The 22,299-nt window shown below is 46.0% G+C and overlaps 1 protein-coding gene across 3 annotated transcripts in view; it reads right to left on the bottom strand.

The window, feature by feature from the left end:
- The window catches only part of bbs9 (Bardet-Biedl syndrome 9), a 214,801-nt gene that overhangs the window by 82,605 nt on the left and 109,897 nt on the right, over positions 1-22,299 (bottom strand). For all 3 annotated transcript variants that reach the window (XM_031789181.1, XM_031789165.1, XM_031789175.1), the window contains one exon: positions 14,200-14,319. In XM_031789181.1, coding sequence (XP_031645041.1) covers positions 14,200-14,319 — 120 coding nt within the window. The remainder of the gene's footprint in view (positions 1-14,199; positions 14,320-22,299) is intronic.

A 22,299-nucleotide genomic window follows, 5' to 3' on the forward strand; every position in this document is an offset into this window, starting at 1 on the left:
AGTACTGTCCTCCCTCCCTCCCTCCCTCCGTCCCTAGTACTGTCCTCCCTCCCTCCCTCCCTCCGTCCCTAGTACTGTCCTCCCTCCCTCCCTCCGTCCCTAGTACTGTCCTACCTCCCTCCCTCCCTCCCTCCCTAGTACTGTCCTCCCTCCCTCCCTCCCTAGTACTGTCCTCCCTCCCTCCCGGAGGACTGGGGGTACTGGAGGACTGGAGGTACTGGAGGACTGGGGGACTGGAGGTACTGGAGGACTGGGGGACCGGAGGACTGGAGGACTGGGGGATCAGAGGACTGGAGGATCAGAGGACCGGGACTCTGGAGGTACTGGAGGACTGGAGGTACCGGAGGACTGGAGGTACCGGAGGACAGGATGACTGGGGGACTGGAGGTACCAGAGGACCGGAGGACTGGGGGACCGGAGGTACTGGAGGTACCGGAGGACTGGGGGACCGGAGGTACTGGAGGACCGGGGGACCGGAGGTACTGGAGGACCGGAGGTACTGGAGGACCGGAGGACTTGGGGACCAGAGGACTGGGGGACCAGATGACTGGGGGACCAGATGACTGGGGGACCAGATGACTGGAGGGACCGGAGGACTGGGGGACCGGAGGAACTGGAGGACCGGAGGAACAGAGGTACCGGAGGACTGGAGGAACGGAGGTACCGGAGGACTGGAGGATTGGGGGACTGGAGGACTGGGGGACCGGAGGACTGGAGGTACTGGAGGACTGGAGGTACTGGAGGACGGAGGTACTGGAGGACTGGGGGACCAGAGGACTGGAGGTACTGGAGGACCGGAGGACTGGGGGACCAGAGGACTGGAGGTACTGGAGCACCGGAGGACTGGGGGACCGGAGGTACTGGAGGACTGGACGTACTGGAGGTACTGGAGGACTGGAGGTACTGGAGGACTGGAGGTACTGGAGAACTGGAGGTACTGGAGAACTGGAGGCACTGGAGGACTGGAGGACTGGAGGACCGGAGGACTGGGGGACCAGACGACTGGAGGACCGGGGGACTGGAGGTACTGGAGGACTGGAGGATCAGAGGACTGGGGGACTGGAGGTACTGGAGGACCAGAGGACTGGAGGACTGGAGGTACTGGAGGACCGGGGGACTGGAGGTACTGGAGGACCGGAGGTACTGGAGGGACTGGAGGACTGGAGGTCCGGGGGACTGGAGGACTGGGGGACTGGAGGGACTGGAGGACCGGAAGTACTGGAGGACTGGAGGACCGGGGGACTGGGGGTACTGGAGGACCGGAGGTACTGGAGGACCGGGGGGACCGGAGTTGGGAAACAGTGCTGTAGGCTACATCCACAGTATTGACATACTTGCACAACACCTATGGTTAGAACTGGGTGGCTGCTTTAATAGAGGTCTCTGTTGAGTGACGACAGTATATAAAACCTCACTGAGGTGAGACGTACTAATGGGGGGGAGGGAATTGAACAGGCAAGTGTACAAGTGTGTGTACTTGTTTGTAGAAACACTACCACCTATGCACGCACAGACAGACAGCAGGTAGCCTAGTGGTTAGAGCGTTGGGCCAGTAGCCGGAAGGTTGCGAGATTGAATCCCCGAGCTGACGAAGTAAAAATCTGTCCTTCTGCCCCTGAACAAGGCAGTTAACCCACTGTTCCTAGGCCGTCATTGTAAATAAGAATTTGTTCTTAACTGACTTGCCTAGTTAAATAAAGACACTCAAAACAGCCACATTACTCCACCCACAGGGGAACCCAGACCCAGTGCTTCCAAGAAACCTCCTTCCATTCCACGAGACAGTGTCACATACACACACACACACACCCCAGACAGACACACATTGCTATAAACATCAGTACATAACTCCCCTTACCACAAACTATGGAAAAAATAGCAGCGTGTGTGTGTGTATAGAGAGAGAGACAGGGCCTCTATCAGAGGAAGTTTCCCTAACTCAACAGAGAGTAACCATGTCTCTTATGGGTGTGAGAGAGAGAGTGACTGTTGTTCAGAGAGCTCATACTTATCAGCTTGACATTGTCCATGTGTTGGGTGTGTTTGCCCGTGTGAGACACACGTAACCCCCCCCCCCCACACACACACACACACACACTGAGATGTGCTGACCTGTCCTCCAGTAGGGTGGGGTGGGCAGGATCAGGATGGGGCAGGAAGAGGGATTTAGACAGAACAAAGGACAGCCAGGCTTCAACACACAGGAAGTGATTGTAGAGGGGAGAGAGTGGACATAACACACTACGTTACACTCAACCCTTACCCAGCTCTACCAGCACGGACAACAACCCTGGGCTCAGTATATGTGTGTGTGTCTGTGTACATACCACAAAGTCCCCATGAGTCAGTAGCCAATGTGTGTGTGTGTGTGTGTCTTACAAAGGTCATTGAAGTGGGTAAGTAATAGTTGTGTGTGGCATCAGTTTCAGAGTAAGAGACTGGGCCAGGTCAAGGAACCTTTGGTAAGAACATGCATGACACTGTGTGTGTGTGTGACCCTGCAGATTCTCACAGAGCCCTCTGTCCCAGACACTGGCCCATGGCAGCCGGCCACAGAGAGAGAGAAGGGAACCTCCCCAGTGTTTTCCTGACAGCGTTTCTCCAACGTTCTCCCTGCGTCACTCTTAGGTTTCCTCTTTGGTTTGCACAGTTGGTGCTCATCAAGTCTAATGAATTAATGCAATTAATGTCATGTGCCGACAGGGCCTGCCATCCACACGGTTCTGGCTTGGCACGTGTGTGTATGTGTGTCTGTATGCGTGTTGGGTCGGAGTTTATGTGCTGTGTGTATGTGTATGTGTATGTGTACCTGGAAATGGCTCTCATTTCCATGGCTCAATATTTGCCATGGGGCACAGCCCAGCCTCTACAGGACTAATGAAGGAAACAAATCATGTCCACTGTGATCACACACAAGGAGAGCTCTGAGAAGAGAGAGGAAGGGGAGGGAGAGAGGAGCTAAGGGGGAAGAAGGAGGTAAAGTGCATGGGAAATTGTGGAAGATGAGAAAGTGGGGAAGTGTACGAGGGAGGCAGTGGGAAAGAAAGGAATGGGCACTGAGAGAAAGAGCATGAGAGAGATAGAGAGACAAAGAAAGAGCATGAGAGAGATAGAGAGACAAAGAAAGAGCATGAGAGAGATAGAGAGACAAAGAAAGAGCATGAGAGATAGAGAGACAAAGAAAGAGCATGAGAGAGATAGAGAGACAAAGAAAGAGCATGAGAGAGATAGAGAGACAAAGAAAGAGCATGAGAGAGATAGAGAGACAAAGAAAGAGCATGAGAGAGATAGAGACATATTGACAGAGAGATACAGGAAGACTGAAACTAGAGAAACTACACAGAGAGAGAGAGAGAGAGAGCACGAGAGAGAGCGAGAGAGAGCAAGAGAGAGTGAGAGAGAGCCAGAGAGAGAGAGAGAGAGCACGAGAGAGAGCGAGAGAGAGCAAGAGAGAGTGAGAGAGAGCCAGAGAGAGAGAGAGAGCACGAGAGAGAGCGAGAGAGAGCAAGAGAGAGTGAGAGAGAGCCAGAGAGAGAGAGAGAGAGAGCACGAGAGAGAGCGAGAGAGAGCAAGAGAGAGTGAGAGAGAGCCAGAGAGAGAGAGAGAGAGCACGAGAGAGAGCGAGAGAGAGCAAGAGAGAGTGAGAGAGAGCCAGAGAGAGAGAGAGCGAGACAGAGCGCGAGAGCGAGACAGAGAGCGCGAGAGCGAGACAGAGAGCAGAGAGAGAGAGAGAGAGCGCAAGAGAGAGAGAGCGAGAGAGAGAGAGCGCGAGAGAGAGAGAGAGAGAGAGAGCGAGAGAGAGAGAGAGAGAGAGAGAAACTTGAAGAGACTGGAGAAAGACATAACATGTGTTAACCATTGCCGGGGCCGTTCCTGTGAGCAGTGGTGTACACGGCACACTTAACGGCCCAGCTCTGGAAAAGTATACTTTACAATTCATTGCTTCCTTCTCGCAAAAATTAAAAGGTCTCCTGTTAAAAGCACAACTTGTCAAACGATAGCAGCTTTTATTACAGAGCAAACTCCCGCCCCTGCCTCTGTCTAGGGCCTACTTCCCTGCAAACTTGTTTAATTTAGAAAAGGGATACTCTGCACATGGGACCCCAGAGTGGGTAAGTGTGTGTGTGTGTGTGAGAGAGAGAGAAATATTGCACACATATGCGAGTGTGTAGACTCACACTGGGACTCACTTTTAACAACAGGTATCCTCAACACAACCCGTTACAGCAGTACAACATTCTTCAGCAGAATGGCTGAACCTAATGACCTTTGGGATCCTATTGAATGTATATGCTGCCCAGCACTGGAAGTGTTTCGCAGACTGGAAACCCTCCATCCGAACCAAACATTCCCAAAGGAAGCGCATTCATTCATTCCTTCATTCAAGGAGATTCCCTACGGCTACAACACAAACTCCAGGACAAACACTGTCTCCTTCCCACATGCTAGCTAGCTGACCGGGATTCAGGGAAATAAGAGGCACATCTGTGTTTCCACCTCTGAGGGAATGGCTGCTGATGGTTATCATGTTTACCACAGCTCCTGGTCTCTCCCCGCTCTCTCTCTGAGTTCCCGGGAATACTGGAGTTAATGGGATTTTAATGGGATGTGTGGACAAAATGGAATAGATGTGCCGATTTGCTCTGATAGAGGGGGAGAGAACAGCATGGGATTAAACTCTGAATGTTTTGACAAAAAAAAAAGAGGACAAATAAGAAAAACAGCTGGAAAAAAACTGTGACAAGGGCCAGAGATGGGCCTGTGATTGGGCAACTGATAGAATCTGAGATTTGATTGGTTGATTGTTAGGTAAAATGTAAGAGCCTACGATTCAGCCTCTTAAATTCTTGCTATGTGGACAATTTACAGATGTAGGATCTTAATTTGAGCCAGTTTGCTACAGCAGGAAAATAATCCTGCAGCAAAAGGAAATGTGAAATATGTGGATTATAGTTAATTGACTTTTTTGGGGGGTTGATACATTTTTCGTAAGGGAAAATCAAGTCTGAAATTTCAAAGTAAAAATTACTGACTTCACAAGCCTTTTTAAACCTCAAATACACAACATGTTTTTACACGTTTTTACATTTCCTACATTGCAAGAATGTTATCCTGCAAAAGGGGGATCAAATTAAGATCTTCCTTCATGCATATCTATTGAACAGGAAGTAAAAGTAAGAGTCAGTGTCTTGATTGGCTGAGAGATAATAAAGAATTCTCTTCGATAATAATCACAGTTGGGTATATCCCCCCCAAGCAGACACATCGACGGCCCTGAAAGAACTTCATTGGACTCTATGTAAACTGGAAACCACATATCCTGAGGCTGCATTTATTGTAGCTGGGGATTTTAACAAGGCTAATCTGAAAACAAGACTCCCTACATTTTATCAGCATATCGAATGCGCGACCCAGGTAAAACCCTGGATCATTGTTACTCTAACTTCCGCGACGCATACAAAGTCCTCCCCCGCCCTCCTTTCGGAAAATCTGACCACGACTCCATTTTGTTATTCCCAGCCTATAGACAGAAACTAAAACAGGAAACGCCCGTGCTCAGGTCTGTTAAACGCTGGTCCAACCAATCGGATTCCACGCTTCAAGATTGCTTCGATCACGTGGACTGGGATATATTCGGACAATAACATTGATGAATACGCTGATTTGGTGAGCGAGTTTATTAGCAAGTGCATCGGTGATGTTGTACCAACAGCGACTATTAAAACCTTCCCCAACCAGAAACCGTGGATTGATGGCAGCATTCGTGTAAAACTGAAAGCGCGAACCACTGCTTTTGATCAGGGCAAGGCGACCGGAAAAATGACCGAATACAAACAGTGTAGCTATTTCCTCCGCAAGGCAATCAAACAAGCTAAGCGCCAGTATAGAGACAAAGTAGAGTCGCAATTCAACGGCTCAGACACAAGAGGTATGTGGCAGGGTCTACAGTCAATCACGGAATTACAAAAAGAAAACCAGCCCCGTCACAGACCACGATGTCTTGCTCCCAGACAAACTAGACAACTTCTTTGCTCGCTTTGAGGACAATACATTGCCACCAACACGGCCCGCTACCAAAACCTGCGGGCTCTCCTTCACTGCAGCCGAGGTGAATAAAACATTTAAACGTGTTAACCCTCGCAAGGATGCCGGTCCAGACGGCATCCCTAGATGCCTTCACCCCTAGCGTCTTCAGAGCATGCGCAGAACAGCTGGCTGGTGTGTTTACAGACATATTCAATCAATCCCTATCCCAGTCTGCTGTTCCCACATGCTTCAAGGAGGGCCACCATTGTTCCTGTTCCCAAGAAAGCTAAGGTAACTGAGCTAAATGACTATCACCCCGTAGCACTCACTTCCGTCATCACGAAGTGCTTTGAGAGACTAGTCAAGGACCATATCACCTCCACCCTACCTGACACCCTAGACCCACTCCAATTTGCTTACCGCCGCAATAGGTCCACAGACGACGCAATCACACTGCCCTAACCCATCTGGACCTATGTAAGAATGCTGTTCATTGACTACAGCTCAGCATTTAACACCATAGTACCCTGGGTCTCGACCCCACCCGGTGCAACTTGGTCCTGGACTTCCTGACGGGCCGCCCCCAGGTGGTGAGGGTAGGAAACAACATCTCCACCCCGCTGATCCTCAACACTGGGGCCCCACAAGGGTGTGTTCTCAGCCCTGTCCTGTACTCCCTGTTCACCCACGACTGCGTGGCCATGCATGCCTCCAACTCAATCATCAATTTTGCAGACGACACTACAGTGGTAGGCTTGATTACCAACAATGACAAGACGGCCTACAGGGAGGAGGTGAGGGCCCTCGGATTGTGGTGTCAGGAAAATAATCAATGTCAGTAAAACAAAGGAGATGATTGTGGACTTCAGGAAACAGCAGAGGGAGCAGCCCCCTATCCACATCGACGGGACAGTAGTGGAGAAGGTGGAAAGTTTTAAGTTCCTCGGCGTACACATCACGGACAAACTGAAATGGTCCACCCACACAGACAGCGTGGTGAAGAAGGCGCAGCAGCGCCTCTTCAACCTCAGGAGGTTGAAGAAATTTGGCTTGTCCCCGAAAACACTCTCAAACTTTAACAGGTGCACAATTGAGAGCATCCTGTCGGGCTGTATCACCGCCTGGTACGACAACTGCTCCACCCATAACCGTAAGACTCTCCAGAGGGTAGTGAGGTCTGCACAACGCATCACCGGGGGCGAACTACCTGCCCTCCAGGACACCTACACCACCTGATGTCACAGGAATGCCAAAAAGATCATCAAGGACAACAACCAACCAAGCCACTGCCAGTTCACCCCGTTATCATCCAGAAGGCGAGGTCAGTACAGGTGCATCAAAGCTGGGACCGAGAGACTGAAAAACAGCTTCTATCTCAAGGCCATCAGACTGTTAAACAGCAATCACTAACATTGAGTGGCTGCTGCCAACATACTGACTCAAATCTCTAGCCACATTAACAATAAAAAATTGGATGTAATAAATGTATCACTAGCCACTTTAAACAATGCCACTTTATATACTGTTTATACACATTACTCATCTCATATGTATATACTGTACTCTATACCATCTACTACATCTTGCCTATATGCCATTCGGCGATCACTCATCCATATATTTTTATGTACACTTTTTATTTACACTTGTGTGTATAAGGTAGTTGTTGTGAAATTGTTAGATTACTTGTTAGATATTACTGCACGGTCGGAACTATAAGCACAAGCATTTCCCTACACTCGCATTAACATCTGCTAACCATGTGTATGTGACAAATCAAATTTGATTTGAAGATCTAGTGGGTGGGAGACGAGTGGGATGACATCACCCTGTATGGTTCGAGGAGCATCGATAACGTTTTCATGACAACAGGTCTCACAACAGATCTTGAACAAAGACACAACATTCTAAATACAGTCTCTCAACGGTCTAAAACACCCCAATAGTGACATTGCACTATTTGCAATGTCATTTCTCAAAAGTCTCACACCATTCGCACAACGGTCTCAAAAACTATATATTTCACTGCAGTCTCACAGAAGTCTTGCGGTTGTCTCCCAACATCCACAAAATCTCCTGACATTCGCCCAGCATGCCGACAACATCTCTCACCATCTATATCAACGCAACCCAATCCGGTAGCCGGCCTGCCTGACTGCCCGCATGTCTAGAGCACTGTTGTCAACTCCATCATTAGCAGTAGCCGCGTGGGTCTAAACATAACCCATTACATAAAGCAGGACAGAAACATTAGGGAAACATTACAACACCAGGCATCACATTATTTCCAATCAATGGAGCCTGGGTCAGCCAAGAGTTCAAAAATACCACAGCGCGAAGCTGTGTTAAACACATGGAAAGCGGCGGCATTGACATGGAGTTGCTAACACATCTACTGTAGCAGTAGCTCACTGCTGCCCAGAACACGATCTACTATTTACATCCTCCTGTACTTCATAAACAGATGGTTAAAGGCTTACACAATGTAAAGACTGTACAACCATCTACAGTACACCATCACAAACATCATCTGATGACGAATATACTGACAGACGGAGGACATTGTAACATCTGTAGCACTATCTAGTGGTTGTGGACACAGACATGCAGACAGACAGTCGGACAGAGACCGGAACAGTCAGACACCATGAGAAAGCTGGTATCCTCTTCTATCCCAAAGCGTGGATGTTTCCAGCAGCCCCTGGGCTCGCTCTCTGAGCCCCCACTACCCAGGCGATGCTGCTCCTGAGTTTATACATGCTCACACATACCATAAACACACTTACACTTGGACAAAACACACACTTTATCTCTAAGAGTCTTCACAGATGGGAAGGTGTGTTTGTATGTGTGTTTATATGTGTATGACATGATGGTCTGGCGTCGAAGGCCTCTCTATTCCCTACTCAGCCCCCATTAATAAAAACACAAGCATAAAACAGAAGACGTGTCAAATAACAATCATTTCTGAGTAATAGGAGTGTAACACGTCAGCAAAAGGATAATAATATGGGGCTAATGGAACAAACCTCGTGGCCCTGTACTTGCGGTAGCTGGTAGATGACAGTAAGGTAATTGAATGGTGAGGTCTGCAGTAGAGGCCATGTGAATGGGATGATGCTAATGGCTAATAGCTGTATTGTGTGGCTGCTGACCGGAGACTGACTCGGAAGGGGTAATTGAGTTTGGGCTGTGCCCTCAGAGGATCTGACCTTATAAACACCCCGCCCTCCTCCTCCTCTCTATGATGGAGGGAACGAGGGAGGGAGGGAGACTTTCAGTGATCCACTGTTTAATAAAGTACTGCTTCAGTGAAAGTTGAGAGGGCATGTTGGTGACATGTAACTGTAGACCGGGACTGATCATTGAAATGAACCCAGTCTTCCAGGATCACAGTCAGCATCATTCCTCTTTTCATGTATTTGTGTCTCAGCTACCATACACTCTGTTAGCAGTTTTGATTGAACGGGGCCAAATGCCTCTCTGTCTCTAAACTGTGTGTGTGTGTGTGTGTGTGTGTGTGTGTGTGTGTGTGTGTGTGTGTGTGTGTGTGTGTGTGTGTGTGTGTGTGTGTGTGTGTGTGTGTGTGTGTGTGTGTGTGTGGTGTGTGTGTGTGTGTGTGTGTGTGTGTGTGTGTGTGTGTGTGTGTGTGTGTGTGTGTGTGTGTGTGTGTGTGTGTGTGTGTGTGTGTGTGTGTGTGTGTGTGTGTGTGTGTGTGTGTGTGTGTGTGTGTGTGTGTGTGTGTGTGTGTGTGTGTGTGTGTGTGTGTGTGTGTGTGTGTGTGTGTGTGTGTGTGTGTGTGTGTGTGTGTGTGTGTGTGTGTGTGTGTGTGTGTGTGTGTGTGTGTGTGTGTGTGTGTGTGTGTGTGGTATAGGTGGTGTCCCTGTGATCCCAGGTGGGCCGTGGGGGGTTCGGAGGAAAGAAGAGAGGAGACACTCTCTCTCTTTCATCTCCCTTTCATCCAGGCCGCTAGAGAAGAGAAGGAGAGCGAGCAGCGACACAGTTCTATCCAAGACACCTTTTGTAGCCTTTCAACTGTACTAGAGGTTCTTCCTGGCTCCATGCACCCTAACAGGGGGGTTGGTTGGAGCCTAATTACCTTTAAGTCTGCCACAGGTAGGAGAATGTGTGTGTTGTTTATCTACGGTGAAGAAGGAGGGAGGTAGAGGTGTAAGTTGATCTGTTCATTTAGCCCCTTCTGCTTTCGCCTGTGTGCTGTGTGCCCCCGCCATTCTGGAAATTCTCTCTGAGTTCATATATGTAAATTGGTTTGGATGTCCTTCTCTTTCCACGTCTCTCTCACACTCCCTAATGGGCGGTGGTTTGGTTGTAAGAGGGACATGCCTGGACAGAGCGCCTTCTCTCTCTAGGTCCAAACCACACAGTTCCATCCTCTGAAGATTTCCATTACAAACTAAACTAATTATTTCCGTTTTCTGTTATGATGTTTGACAGTGGGAGGACAGGGGAGGCAGAGACAGAGAGAGAGAGAGATGCCCCTCAGGTGGGCTATAAAGCCCACAGGAACGTTCAGACGGACAGATATCCATTGCCGGTGGTAAACCCCAGGCAGCCCATCCACCCTTGGAGCATGGTATGGGATGGGGATCTGGTTGTTTGGAGAAGATGGGATTCAAACAAGAGGAGGATCAGGATGGAGGATAATTCAGACGGGAGCAAGACATTAATCAAGTAGCATCACGAAGACAATTACACTTTCAAAGACACTTGGCTGTCACCAAGTCATCATGTAGGCTATCCACTATTCAAGTAGCACTATGAATCCAAATGTTTAAAAAATCCAATAAATCCTGTGGTTAGCTCTATTCTGTTTATTTTCATTAAAAATAAAACTCCCTAGTCCTTGGCGATGACAAGCATACCCATAACATGATGCAGCCACCACCATGCTTCAAAATATGAAGAGTGGTACTCAGTGATGTTTTGTGTTGGATTTCCCCCAAACTTAACGCTTTGTATTCAGGACAAAGCATGTATTTCTATGCCACATTTCTTTGCAGTTTTACTTTAGTGCCTTAAAGTAGTAAATTACCTACTGCTGTCCTCTGACCGTGGTCATGTTTTTATTCTCGTTCTCTTAGATTTAAGTGCTGGCGCCTTTGGCACTATTGATCATGCTATCCTCATTAAGAGGTTAAAAAACTTGGTTGGTCTACGAGGACAGATTCTTAGCTGGCTAACAATTTATACCTTTCCGAGCGGTATCAATTTGTTCAGCTGGGTGATAATCGTAAAGTTCCAAGGTTGGATTTGGCGTTCCTCAAGGTTCTGTGCTTGTACCACTTTTATTTTCACTACACATGCTAGCCCTGGGTAATGTCATCTGTAAGCACAACATGCATATTCATTGCTATGCTGATGACACTCAGTTGTATTTATCAGTTAAACCAAACGATACATCACAGTCAGCCCGCCTTATGTCACAGATGTTGGATGAAAAACAAACTTCTTGTATTTAAACTCTGATAAGACTGAAATCATGCTACTTGGCCACAAAAAAACTCACTAATAAAGTATCAGGCCTCACTCTTAACATTGATGGTTGCCCCATCACACCAAACATGGTTGTTAAAAACCTTGGTGTTACCTTTGACCCCGGACTAACCTTTGACAACCACATAAAAAGCATATCCAAAACAACATCCTTCCATCTCAGGAACATTTCCAGAATTAGACACTTGACACCAGATGACAAAAAATGGGTCCATGCATTTGCTTAGTCTAATAGATTAGACTATTGTAATGCCCTCCTTTCCAGCTGCTCAGACTCTACTATTAAAAGCGTACAACTTGTACAGAACACTGCAGCTCGCATTTTAACCAACACAAGAAGGCACAAACACATCACTCCAGTTTTATCTGCAATACACTGGTTGCCTGTAAAGTATCGGTCGGATTTTAAAATCTTAACTTCTAAAGCACTGCATGGTCTTGCCCCCTGTTATCTGACAGACATGCTTGTTCCATACAACCCAGTGAGGGCACTCCGCTCCCAAGGAGCCTATCTGCTTGTACCTAGATGCAGAACCAAGGCAGGGGGGCGGAGCGTTCCCTATTAAAGCCCCTCAGTTATGGAACAGCTGACACAGGGCAAGCTTTTAGCCGGGCCTTTAATAAGTGATTTTATTGATGGTATTTTATTTATCCTCTTTACGGCTTCCTGTTTGCTTTCCCTTTTGTAATTTATTGTTTTAATGTAGTGTTTCGCCATTTTAAATGCACTAAATAAAGTTTGATTTGATTCCCCATAGAGGCCAGATGGGTTGCTCCACAACAGGCATCACTCACTTCAGTGGGCCACTCTCCCTAAATGACTCTAGAAAGGGAAGCATCCATCTCACTGCTCTTTTTGAAAAGGGGTCCGCATGCTTCTCATCCGATACAGTTCAGAACATTTTGTTCCGTTTTTGTTTGTTTTGGTCTTTGGAAAAGTCATTTTTTCGGCTGTTCGTCCACACACATTATTTTCTCTCGAGGCAAGCCGAAGTCTACGCCAATATGTTGGTGATTGGTGAACAGTAGGGAATCTTCAATGAAGTGTTTGTTGTCATTCACTGAGACAAATCATTTTCATTCACATTTTTTCACTTGGGAAATACTGCACCAAACATCTTAGTTAGATGTAAAATTGTGCGACTAAGATCTCCAACAAAAATATCTAAATGAATTGCAGGTTTCTTGAGTTATTTTAGAATAATTCTGACTATTTTGAGGAAGTGTATACTGGCTACGGGTCTCAAAATACACAAAATAGTACTATTGCCGCTTTTTTCTAATTTTTCAAGCGAAAGTCTTTTAAAGGAGAATGCAAGCACACTCGTTCGGTTCGCCTAGCCTTGTCCCGAACCGAAGCATGCGGAAGGCTTAAGTCATATACATGAAAAGCCATCACATGGCCTACCCAATACAACTCTGAATCATGGTGTAACCACTTCACAGAGTCTTACCTCAGTGTGTGTTGAGTGGTGGTCTGTGTGGTATTCTCTCCATTAGGGTTAACAGGGGAAATGCACGTATTTTGTTTGTTTGTTTTTCCTCTGTGTTTTTGGTCTGGTTCTTTTAATTGGCTTGCGGAATGGATTTGTAATTGCACCGCATTCCTTTTGTGTACACGTGGCGGGCATTTGATCTAGAGGTCTGAATAAATGTATGTTGTTCAATTGTATCTGGGTGTGATCGAGCCTATTGATGTAAATGCATGTGCCCAGAGTATGTGTGTGGGCTTTATGTAGAGGAAGTGTGTGTGTGTCTGAGTGTGTAGTGTGTATGCGTGTGTTCTTAACGATCCCCAAGCGTCGCCCGTCTGTGTCTCCCACACCTCCTCAGTGGGGCTCAGCTCATTAGCGGCAACGCCTGGGTGGATTAACCACACAAAAAGGCACATGGACTGCCGACACAACATCTGCTCACTTCTAACCACTCATGTTTAGTGCTCCTCAAAGCCCTGCAACGTCATCTTAGAAAGGACAAACATGGATTTGTGCTCAATTCAAACCAGGAGTGTCTAAGTGGAGAAAGAGCAGTGTGTGCAGCAGTCTCCTCTCACATCCATCAGCTACAGAAGGAGCTGTCAGTCTGTTGCATTCATTTATTCAATGAAGTAGATTTCCTCAACATGGGAATTTGATGCGGAATTCCCTTCTGTCTGTGACTTATGATTGTCTATCTGAGACACACACACACACACACACACACACACACACACACACACACACACACACACACACACACACACACACAAAATGGGTCAAGACAAATTATGTTTGGAAATCAAACAGAAAAAAACGTCCTGTTCTGAGGTTGAAAAAAAAAAAAAAACTTTTCCTCCTCAGTTAACTACAGTTTTAATTCAGGAAAAAAAATATCTGAAAAATTGCAATTCGCCAGCTATTCCAGCCAATCAGGGAGGGAGGGATGGAGGGAGGAGTAGAACCAGATGGAAGAGAGGAAAGCGAGAGAGACATCAAACAGAGCTTGAGCTCAGTGTGAGCCTTATATGAGACCAGCATCAGCACGATCTGAACACAGCATAAGAACAGCCACAGCAGACATGAGACCAGTCATATACAGTATGAGCTAAAGGAGGGTGAATCACAAGCTTTCCATGTGTCCATGTGTCCTGACTTTGTGTGTGTCCATCCCTTGACGTACCTGTCTTGGACTTGACTTTCTTGGACGGCTGTTTCTTTTTGATGAACTTGGTGGCAGACTCCTGTTGCAGGGGCGGCTCCTCCAGGTCCGTAACAGCCTCCGCGATTGGCTCACAGCCCCCTGAGTTACAGGAAGAAGAGCATGATCAACAGCCAATCACAGAGACTGAATCCTATCATGAGATATACAATGAGTGCACAAAACATTATTTACATGATGCTCTTTCCATGACAGACTGAATCCAAGTGAAAGACTTGATCCATTATTGATGTCACCTGCTAAATCGACTTCAAATCAGCTTAGATGAAGGGGATTATTAAGCTTTGAGACATCAAATCAAATGTATTTATAAAAACCTTTTTACATCAGCAGATGTCACAAAGTGCTTATACAGGAACCCAGCCTAAAAATCCAAAACAGCAAGCAGAGTGAATATGGGCCAGCATCCCTGCGGAACGCTTTCCACACCTTGTAGTCCATACCCCAACGAATTCAGACTGTTCTGAGGGCAAAGGGGGGTGCAACTCAATATTAGGAAGGTGTTCCTAAAGTTTTGTACACTAAATGTACATACACAAATCAAACCTGTGTGTAAAATCTCTCTCTGGAATATCAAGTTAGGATTTGGCCGTAACATGTGTCAAATGTATAATAAAAGTGTTCTTTAGCTGCCCTTTTTCAAGTGACAAAGTCTCAGTAATTGTCAGATGTGGTTATGTAAGAACTTCATCTTCTACCAGGGCCTACAAGTGTCAATATTATCGTGTGTGTGTGTGTGTGTGGAATGTGTTTGTATGTATGTGGACATGTGGGTGTTGCCTATGTGTTGTGTGCGCTGGGGGTGTCAGAGTGAGACCCCCTCCAAGAGTATCTATCGGCTCTTCAATACCAAGGATGAACGGGAATTAGGAACCTCCTAAGGTCTATGAATCAGACCCCTTGTCTCTCCCTCTCGCCTCTACCTTCTCCACCTCTCCGTCTGACCCCCAATCCCAAGGGCTTGTGTCATTTTTCATGCCACTTTCATTTTACACCCTCAAAACACACCGTCTGAGCTGGCAGTGGTGTGTGTGAACGTGTGTGTGTTAGTCTGGGTATGTGGTTAAGTATGCAAGTGTTCATATGCGTGTGTGTGTATTTAAAATGCCCTCTACCTCTTGGCAGATGACCCTAATCCCTGTCTAATGTTTTATCCTATGCTATAAAGCCAATCCTGTTCTGTTTAGTGAGGCCAATTGGTTGGGATGGCCCCTGGGGTTACTCCGAGCTGAAAGGCAACAGGCAGCCTCAGTTTTTTTAACCTCTTCCTGGTCATTGGCTTGTTTGAAATTGGATACGCCAGCCTTTAATTGGGCAGGTGTTTTTCTAAGCTTGTCTTTTTGCAATTTCGGACAGTGGCGGTGTGTGTATGTGTGATCAAGTGTAGTGTGTGTGTGCAGAGAGAGAGGGGTCGTATGTGGGGACAAGGGTAGTGTGTGTGTGTGTGTGTGTGTGTGTGTGTGTGTGTGTGTGTGTGTGTGTGTGTGTGTGTGTGTGTGTGTGTGTGTGTGTGTGTGTGTGTGTGTGTGTGTCTTAAGCTCTGCCCAGCCATACATCAACACATGTTAAGGAAAGGGCCCCCAACTCTGGGCCACCTTTAGCCTGAAATTGAGCTCTTTAGGTGGGGAGACAAGCTAGGCAGCCCTCTCTCAGACTGTAGTATGGAGCTGCACACTGTCACATATACTAGGATATGAAAGATGTTTTGGTCTGGGAGACCGGGTTAGTTATGGTCCAAACTGCAGTACTGTCTGTATGTGGTCGAGTTAGGTCTCTTCCAGTAAGGCGTGTGATTGTAGTTAGAAGGGCAAATAGATAGGATGGAACTGCTGTAACGGTTGGTTGTGGTTTAGTCTGGTCTCTGTCTAAAACGGTTGGTCGTGGTTAAGTCTGGTCTCTGTTTTAAAACAGTTGGTCGTGGTTTAGTCTGGTCTCTGTTCTAAAACGGTTGGTCGTGGTTTGGTCTCTGTTCTAAAACGGTTGGTCGTGGTTTAGTCTGGTCTCTGTTCTAAAATGGTTGGTCGTGGTTTAGTCTGGTCTCTGTTCTAAAATGGTTGGTCGTGGTTTAGTCTGGTCTCTGTTCTAAAATGGTTGGTCATGGTTTAGTCTGGTCTCTGTTCTAAAATGGTTGGTCGTGGTTTAGTCTGGTCTCTGTTCTAAAATGGTTGGTCGTGGTTTAGTCTGGTCTCTGTTCTAAAATGGTTGGTCGTGGTTTGGTCTGGTCTCTGTTCTAAAATGGTTGGTCGTGGTTTAGTCTGGTCTCTGTTTTAAAACGGTTGGTCGTGGTTTAGTCTGGTCTCTGTTCTAAAATGGTTGGTCGTGGTTTAGTCTGGTCTCTGTTCTAAAATGGTTGGTCGTGGTTTAGTCTGGTCTCTGTTCTAAAATGGTTGGTCGTGGTTTAGTCTGGTCTCTGTTTTAAAACGGTTGGTCGTGGTTTAGTTTGGTCTCTGTTCTAAAACGGTTGGTCGTGGTTTAGTCTGGTCTCTGTTTTAAAACGGTTGGTCGTGGTTTAGTTTGGTCTCTGTTCTAAAACGGTTGGTCATTGTTTGGTCTCTGTTCTAAAACGGTTGGTCGTGGTTTAGTCTGGTCTCTGTTCTAAAACGGTTGGTCATTGTTTGGTCTCTGTTCTAAAACGGTTGGTCGTGGTTTAGTCTGGTCTCTGTTCTAAAATGGTTGGTCATTGTTTGGTCTGGTCTCTGTTTTAAAACAGTTGGTCGTGGTTTAGTCTGGTCTCTGTTTTAAAACGGTTGGTCGTGGTTTAGTTTGGTCTCTGTTCTAAAACGGTTGGTCGTGGTTTAGTTTGGTCTCTGTTCTAAAACGGTTATTCATTGTTTGGTCTCTGTTCTAAAACGGTTGGTCGTGGTTTAGTCTGGTCTCTGTTCTAAAATGGTTGGTCATTGTTTGGTCTGGTCTCTGTTTTAAAACAGTTGGTCGTGGTTTAGTTTGGTCTCTGTTCTAAAACGGTTGGTCGTGGTTTAGTTTGGTCTCTGTTCTAAAACGGTTGGTCATTGTTTGGTCTCTGTTCTAAAACGGTTGGTCGTGGTTTAGTCTGGTCTCTGTTCTAAAATGGTTGGTCATTGTTTGGTCTGGTCTCTGTTTTAAAACAGTTGGTCGTGGTTTAGTCTGGTCTCTGTTTTAAAACGGTTGGTCGTGGTTTAGTTTGGTCTCTGTTCTAAAACGGTTGGTCGTGGTTTAGTTTGGTCTCTGTTCTAAAACGGTTGGTCATTGTTTGGTCTCTGTTCTAAAACGGTTGGTCGTGGTTTAGTCTGGTCTCTGTTCTAAAATGGTTGGTCATTGTTTGGTCTGGTCTCTGTTTTAAAACAGTTGGTCGTGGTTTAGTCTGGTCTCTGTTTTAAAACAGTTGGTCGTGGTTTAGTCAGGTCTCTGTTCTAAAATGGTTGGTCGTGGTTTAGTCTGGTCTCTGTTCTAAAATGGTTGGTCGTGGTTTAGTCTGGTCTCTGTTCTAAAATGGTTGGTCGTGGTTTAGTCTGGTCTCTGTTCTAAAATGGTTGGTCGTGGTTTAGTCTGGTCTCTGTTTTAAAACAGTTGGTCGTGGTTTAGTCTGGTCTCTGTTTTAAAACGGTTGGTCGTGGTTTAGTCTGGTCTCTGTTTTAAAACGGTTGGTCGTGGTTTAGTTTGGTCTCTGTTCTAAAACGGTTGGTCGTGGTTTAGTTTGGTCTCTGTTCTAAAACGGTTGGTCATTGTTTGGTCTCTGTTCTAAAACGGTTGGTTGTGGTTTAGTCTGGTCTCTGTTCTAAAATGGTTGGTCAATGTTTGGTCTGGTCTCTGTTTTAAAACAGTTGGTCGTGGTTTAGTCTGGTCTCTGTTTTAAAACAGTTGGTCGTGGTTTAGTCTGGTCTCTGTTCTAAAATGGTTGGTCATTGTTTGGTCTGGTCTCTGTTCTAAAACAGTTGGTCGTGGTTTAGTCTGGTCTCTGTTTTAAAACGGTTGGTCGTGGTTTAGTTTGGTCTCTGTTCTAAAACGGTTGGTCATTGTTTGGTCTCTGTTCTAAAACGGTTGGTCATTGTTTGGTCTCTGTTCTAAAATGGTTGGTCATTGTTTGGTCTGGTCTCTGTTTTAAAACAGTTGGTCGTGGTTTAGTCTGGTCTCTGTTTTAAAACAGTTGGTCGTGGTTTAGTCTGGTCTCTGTTTTAAAACGGTTGGTCGTGGTTTAGTCTGGTCTCTGTTCTAAAATGGTTGGTCGTGGTTTAGTCTGGTCTCTGTTCTAAAATGGTTGGTCGTGGTTTAGTCTGGTCTCTGTTCTAAAATGGTTGGTCGTGGTTTAGTCTGGTCTCTGTTCTAAAATGGTTGGTCGTGGTTTAGTTTGGTCTCTGTTCTAAAATGGTTGGTCATTGTTTGGTCTCTGTTCTAAAACGGTTGGTCGTGGTTTAGTCTGGTCTCTGTTCTAAAATGGTTGGTCATTGTTTGGTCTGGTCTCTGTTTTAAAACAGTTGGTCGTGGTTTAGTCTGGTCTCTGTTTTAAAACAGTTGGTCGTGGTTTAGTCAGGTCTCTGTTCTAAAATGGTTGGTCGTGGTTTAGTCTGGTCTCTGTTCTAAAATGGTTGGTCGTGGTTTAGTCTGGTCTCTGTTCTAAAATGGTTGGTCGTGGTTTAGTCTGGTCTCTGTTCTAAAATGGTTGGTCGTGGTTTAGTCTGGTCTCTGTTTTAAAACAGTTGGTCGTGGTTTAGTCTGGTCTCTGTTTTAAAACGGTTGGTCGTGGTTTAGTCTGGTCTCTGTTTTAAAACGGTTGGTCGTGGTTTAGTTTGGTCTCTGTTCTAAAACGGTTGGTCGTGGTTTAGTTTGGTCTCTGTTCTAAAACGGTTGGTCATTGTTTGGTCTCTGTTCTAAAACGGTTGGTTGTGGTTTAGTCTGGTCTCTGTTCTAAAATGGTTGGTCAATGTTTGGTCTGGTCTCTGTTTTAAAACAGTTGGTCGTGGTTTAGTCTGGTCTCTGTTTTAAAACAGTTGGTCGTGGTTTAGTCTGGTCTCTGTTCTAAAATGGTTGGTCATTGTTTGGTCTGGTCTCTGTTTTAAAACAGTTGGTCGTGGTTTAGTCTGGTCTCTGTTTTAAAACGGTTGGTCGTGGTTTAGTTTGGTCTCTGTTCTAAAACGGTTGGTCATTGTTTGGTCTCTGTTCTAAAACGGTTGGTCATTGTTTGGTCTCTGTTCTAAAACGGTTGGTCGTGGTTTAGTCTGGTCTCTGTTCTAAAATGGTTGGTCATTGTTTGGTCTGGTCTCTGTTTTAAAACAGTTGGTCGTGGTTTAGTCTGGTCTCTGTTTTAAAACGGTTGGTCGTGGTTTAGTCTGGTCTCTGTTCTAAAATGGTTGGTCGTGGTTTAGTCTGGTCTCTGTTCTAAAATGGTTGGTCGTGGTTTAGTCTGGTCTCTGTTCTAAAATGGTTGGTCGTGGTTTAGTCTGGTCTCTGTTTTAAAACAGTTGGTCGTGGTTTAGTCTGGTCTCTGTTTTAAAACGGTTGGTCGTGGTTTAGTCTGGTCTCTGTTTTAAAACGGTTGGTCGTGGTTTAGTTTGGTCTCTGTTCTAAAACGGTTGGTCGTGGTTTAGTTTGGTCTCTGTTCTAAAATGGTTGGTCGTGGTTTAGTCTGGTCTCTGTTCTAAAATGGTTGGTCGTGGTTTAGTCTGGTCTCTGTTTTAAAACAGTTGGTCGTGGTTTAGTCTGGTCTCTGTTTTAAAACGGTTGGTCGTGGTTTAGTCTGGTCTCTGTTTTAAAACGGTTGGTCGTGGTTTAGTTTGGTCTCTGTTCTAAAACGGTTGGTCGTGGTTTAGTTTGGTCTCTGTTCTAAAACGGTTGGTCATTGTTTGGTCTCTGTTCTAAAACGGTTGGTCGTGGTTTAGTCTGGTCTCTGTTCTAAAATGGTTGGTCATTGTTTGGTCTGGTCTCTGTTTTAAAACAGTTGGTCGTGGTTTAGTCTGGTCTCTGTTTTAAAACAGTTGGTCGTGGTTTAGTCTGGTCTCTGTTTTAAAACGGTTGGTCGTGGTTTAGTCTGGTCTCTGTTCTAAAATGGTTGGTCGTGGTTTAGTCTGGTCTCTGTTCTAAAATGGTTGGTCGTGGTTTAGTCTGGTCTCTGTTCTAAAATGGTTGGTCGTGGTTTAGTCTGGTCTCTGTTCTAAAATGGTTGGTTGTGGTTTAGTCTGGTCTCTGTTCTAAAATGGTTGGTCATTGTTTGGTCTAGTCTCTGTTTTAAAACAGTTTGTCGTGGTTTAGTCTGGTCTCTGTTTTAAAACAGTTGGTCGTGGTTTAGTCTGGTCTCTGTTTTAAAACGCTTGGTCGTGGTTTAGTCTGGTCTCTGTTCTAAAATGGTTGGTCATTGTTTGGTCTGGTCTCTGTTTTAAAACGGTTGGTCGTGGTTTAGTTTGGTCTCTGTTCTAAAATGGTTGGTCGTGGTTTAGTTTGGTCTCTGTTCTAAAACGGTTGGTCATTGATTGGTCTCTGTTCTAAAATGGTTGGTCGTGGTTTAGTCTGGTCTCTGTTTTAAAACGGTTGGTCGTGGTTTAGTTTGGTCTCTGTTTTAAACCGGTTGGTCGTGGTTTAGTTTGGTCTGTTCTAAAACGGTTGGTCATTGTTTGGTCTCTGTTCTAAAATGGTTGGTCGTGGTTTAGTCTGGTCTCTGTTTTAAAACAGTTGGTCGTGGTTTGGTCTCTGTTCTAAAACGGTTGGTCGTGGTTTGGTCTCTGTTCTAAAACGGTTGGTCGTTGTTTGGTCTCTGTTCTAAAATGGTTGGCCGTGGTTTAGTCTGGTCTCTGTTTTAAAACAGTTGGTCGTGGTTTGGTTTGGTCTCTGTTTTAAAACGGTTGGTCGTGGTTTGGTCTCTGTTCTAAAACAGTTGGTCGTGGTTTAGTCTGGTCTCTGTTTTAAAACAGTTGGTCGTGGTTGTGGTTTGGTCTACATTATGTTCAATTCCCTACTGGACCTTTGTTGCTGTTCAATTTAAGTGGGTTTTATTTTATGGTTACATCTACGGAACCATTTGGTTGTGGTCAAAAGAACTAGAGCATGCACCAAACCACCGCTGGTTGTGGTCAAAAGAACTAGAGCATGCACCAAACCACCGCTGGTTGTGGTCAAAAGAACTAGAGCATGCACCAAACCACCGCTGGTTGTGGTCAAAAGAACTAGAGCGTGCACCAAACCACCGCTGGTTGTGGTCAAAAGAACTAGAGCATGCACCAAACCACCGCTGGTTGTGGTCAAAAGAACTAGAGCATGCACCAAACCACCGCTGGTTGTGGTCAAAAGAACTAGAGCGTGCACCAAACCACCGCTGGTTGTGGTCAAAATAACTAGAGCATGCACCAAACCACCGCTGGTTGTGGTCAAAAGAACTAGAGCATGCACCAAACCACCGCTGGTTGTGGTCAAAAGAACTAGAGCATGCACCAAACCACCGCTGGTTGTGGTCAAAAGAACTAGAGCATGCACCAAACCACCGCTGGTTGTGGTCAAAAGAACTAGAGCATGCACCAAACCACCGCTGGTTGTGGTTTGAATGTGTTAGACCGTTGTGTAGTGTAATGGTTCAGAAGATCATTTGGTTGTGGTTTGGTCTCAAATCTTGCAGATTGTTTGCTTGCGATATGATCTCTAGAAGTCCCTCTTTCTCCCCAGCCCAGAAGTGCACCCCTGGTTTTGAAGTCAAAAATCAAACAGCTGTAAATCAAACAGACACCTGATCTACAGCCTAAACCCTGTCCCAACCACAAAGTCAACACCAAGGCTTTTTCTCCACTCTTTATGATGTCAGGAGAGGAGGGAGATCGTTGGAAAGACACTGGGTTTTATGGTTATACTGTTGAGCAATAAGAGAGATATGGCCACACACTGACACATTGCCAAATTTGATAATGCACGCGAGCACATGCACGCTCCCAGAAAGAGAGAGTGAGGCAGACGGAGACATACAGAGACAGCGCTCTCTAAATGTGGTTTAGCCTAGGAATTCCTAACCGCTTTAAGTAGTTGAGCATTTGGTAGTGCTTTAGCTCACAGAGAAGACCCCATTCATTCAGTGACAGTAGCCCTGCTCTCAACTTCAACATCTATTTC

The sequence above is a fragment of the Oncorhynchus kisutch genome, linkage group LG2, assembly GCF_002021735.2.
Source record: "Oncorhynchus kisutch isolate 150728-3 linkage group LG2, Okis_V2, whole genome shotgun sequence".
NCBI lineage: Eukaryota > Metazoa > Chordata > Actinopteri > Salmoniformes > Salmonidae > Oncorhynchus > Oncorhynchus kisutch.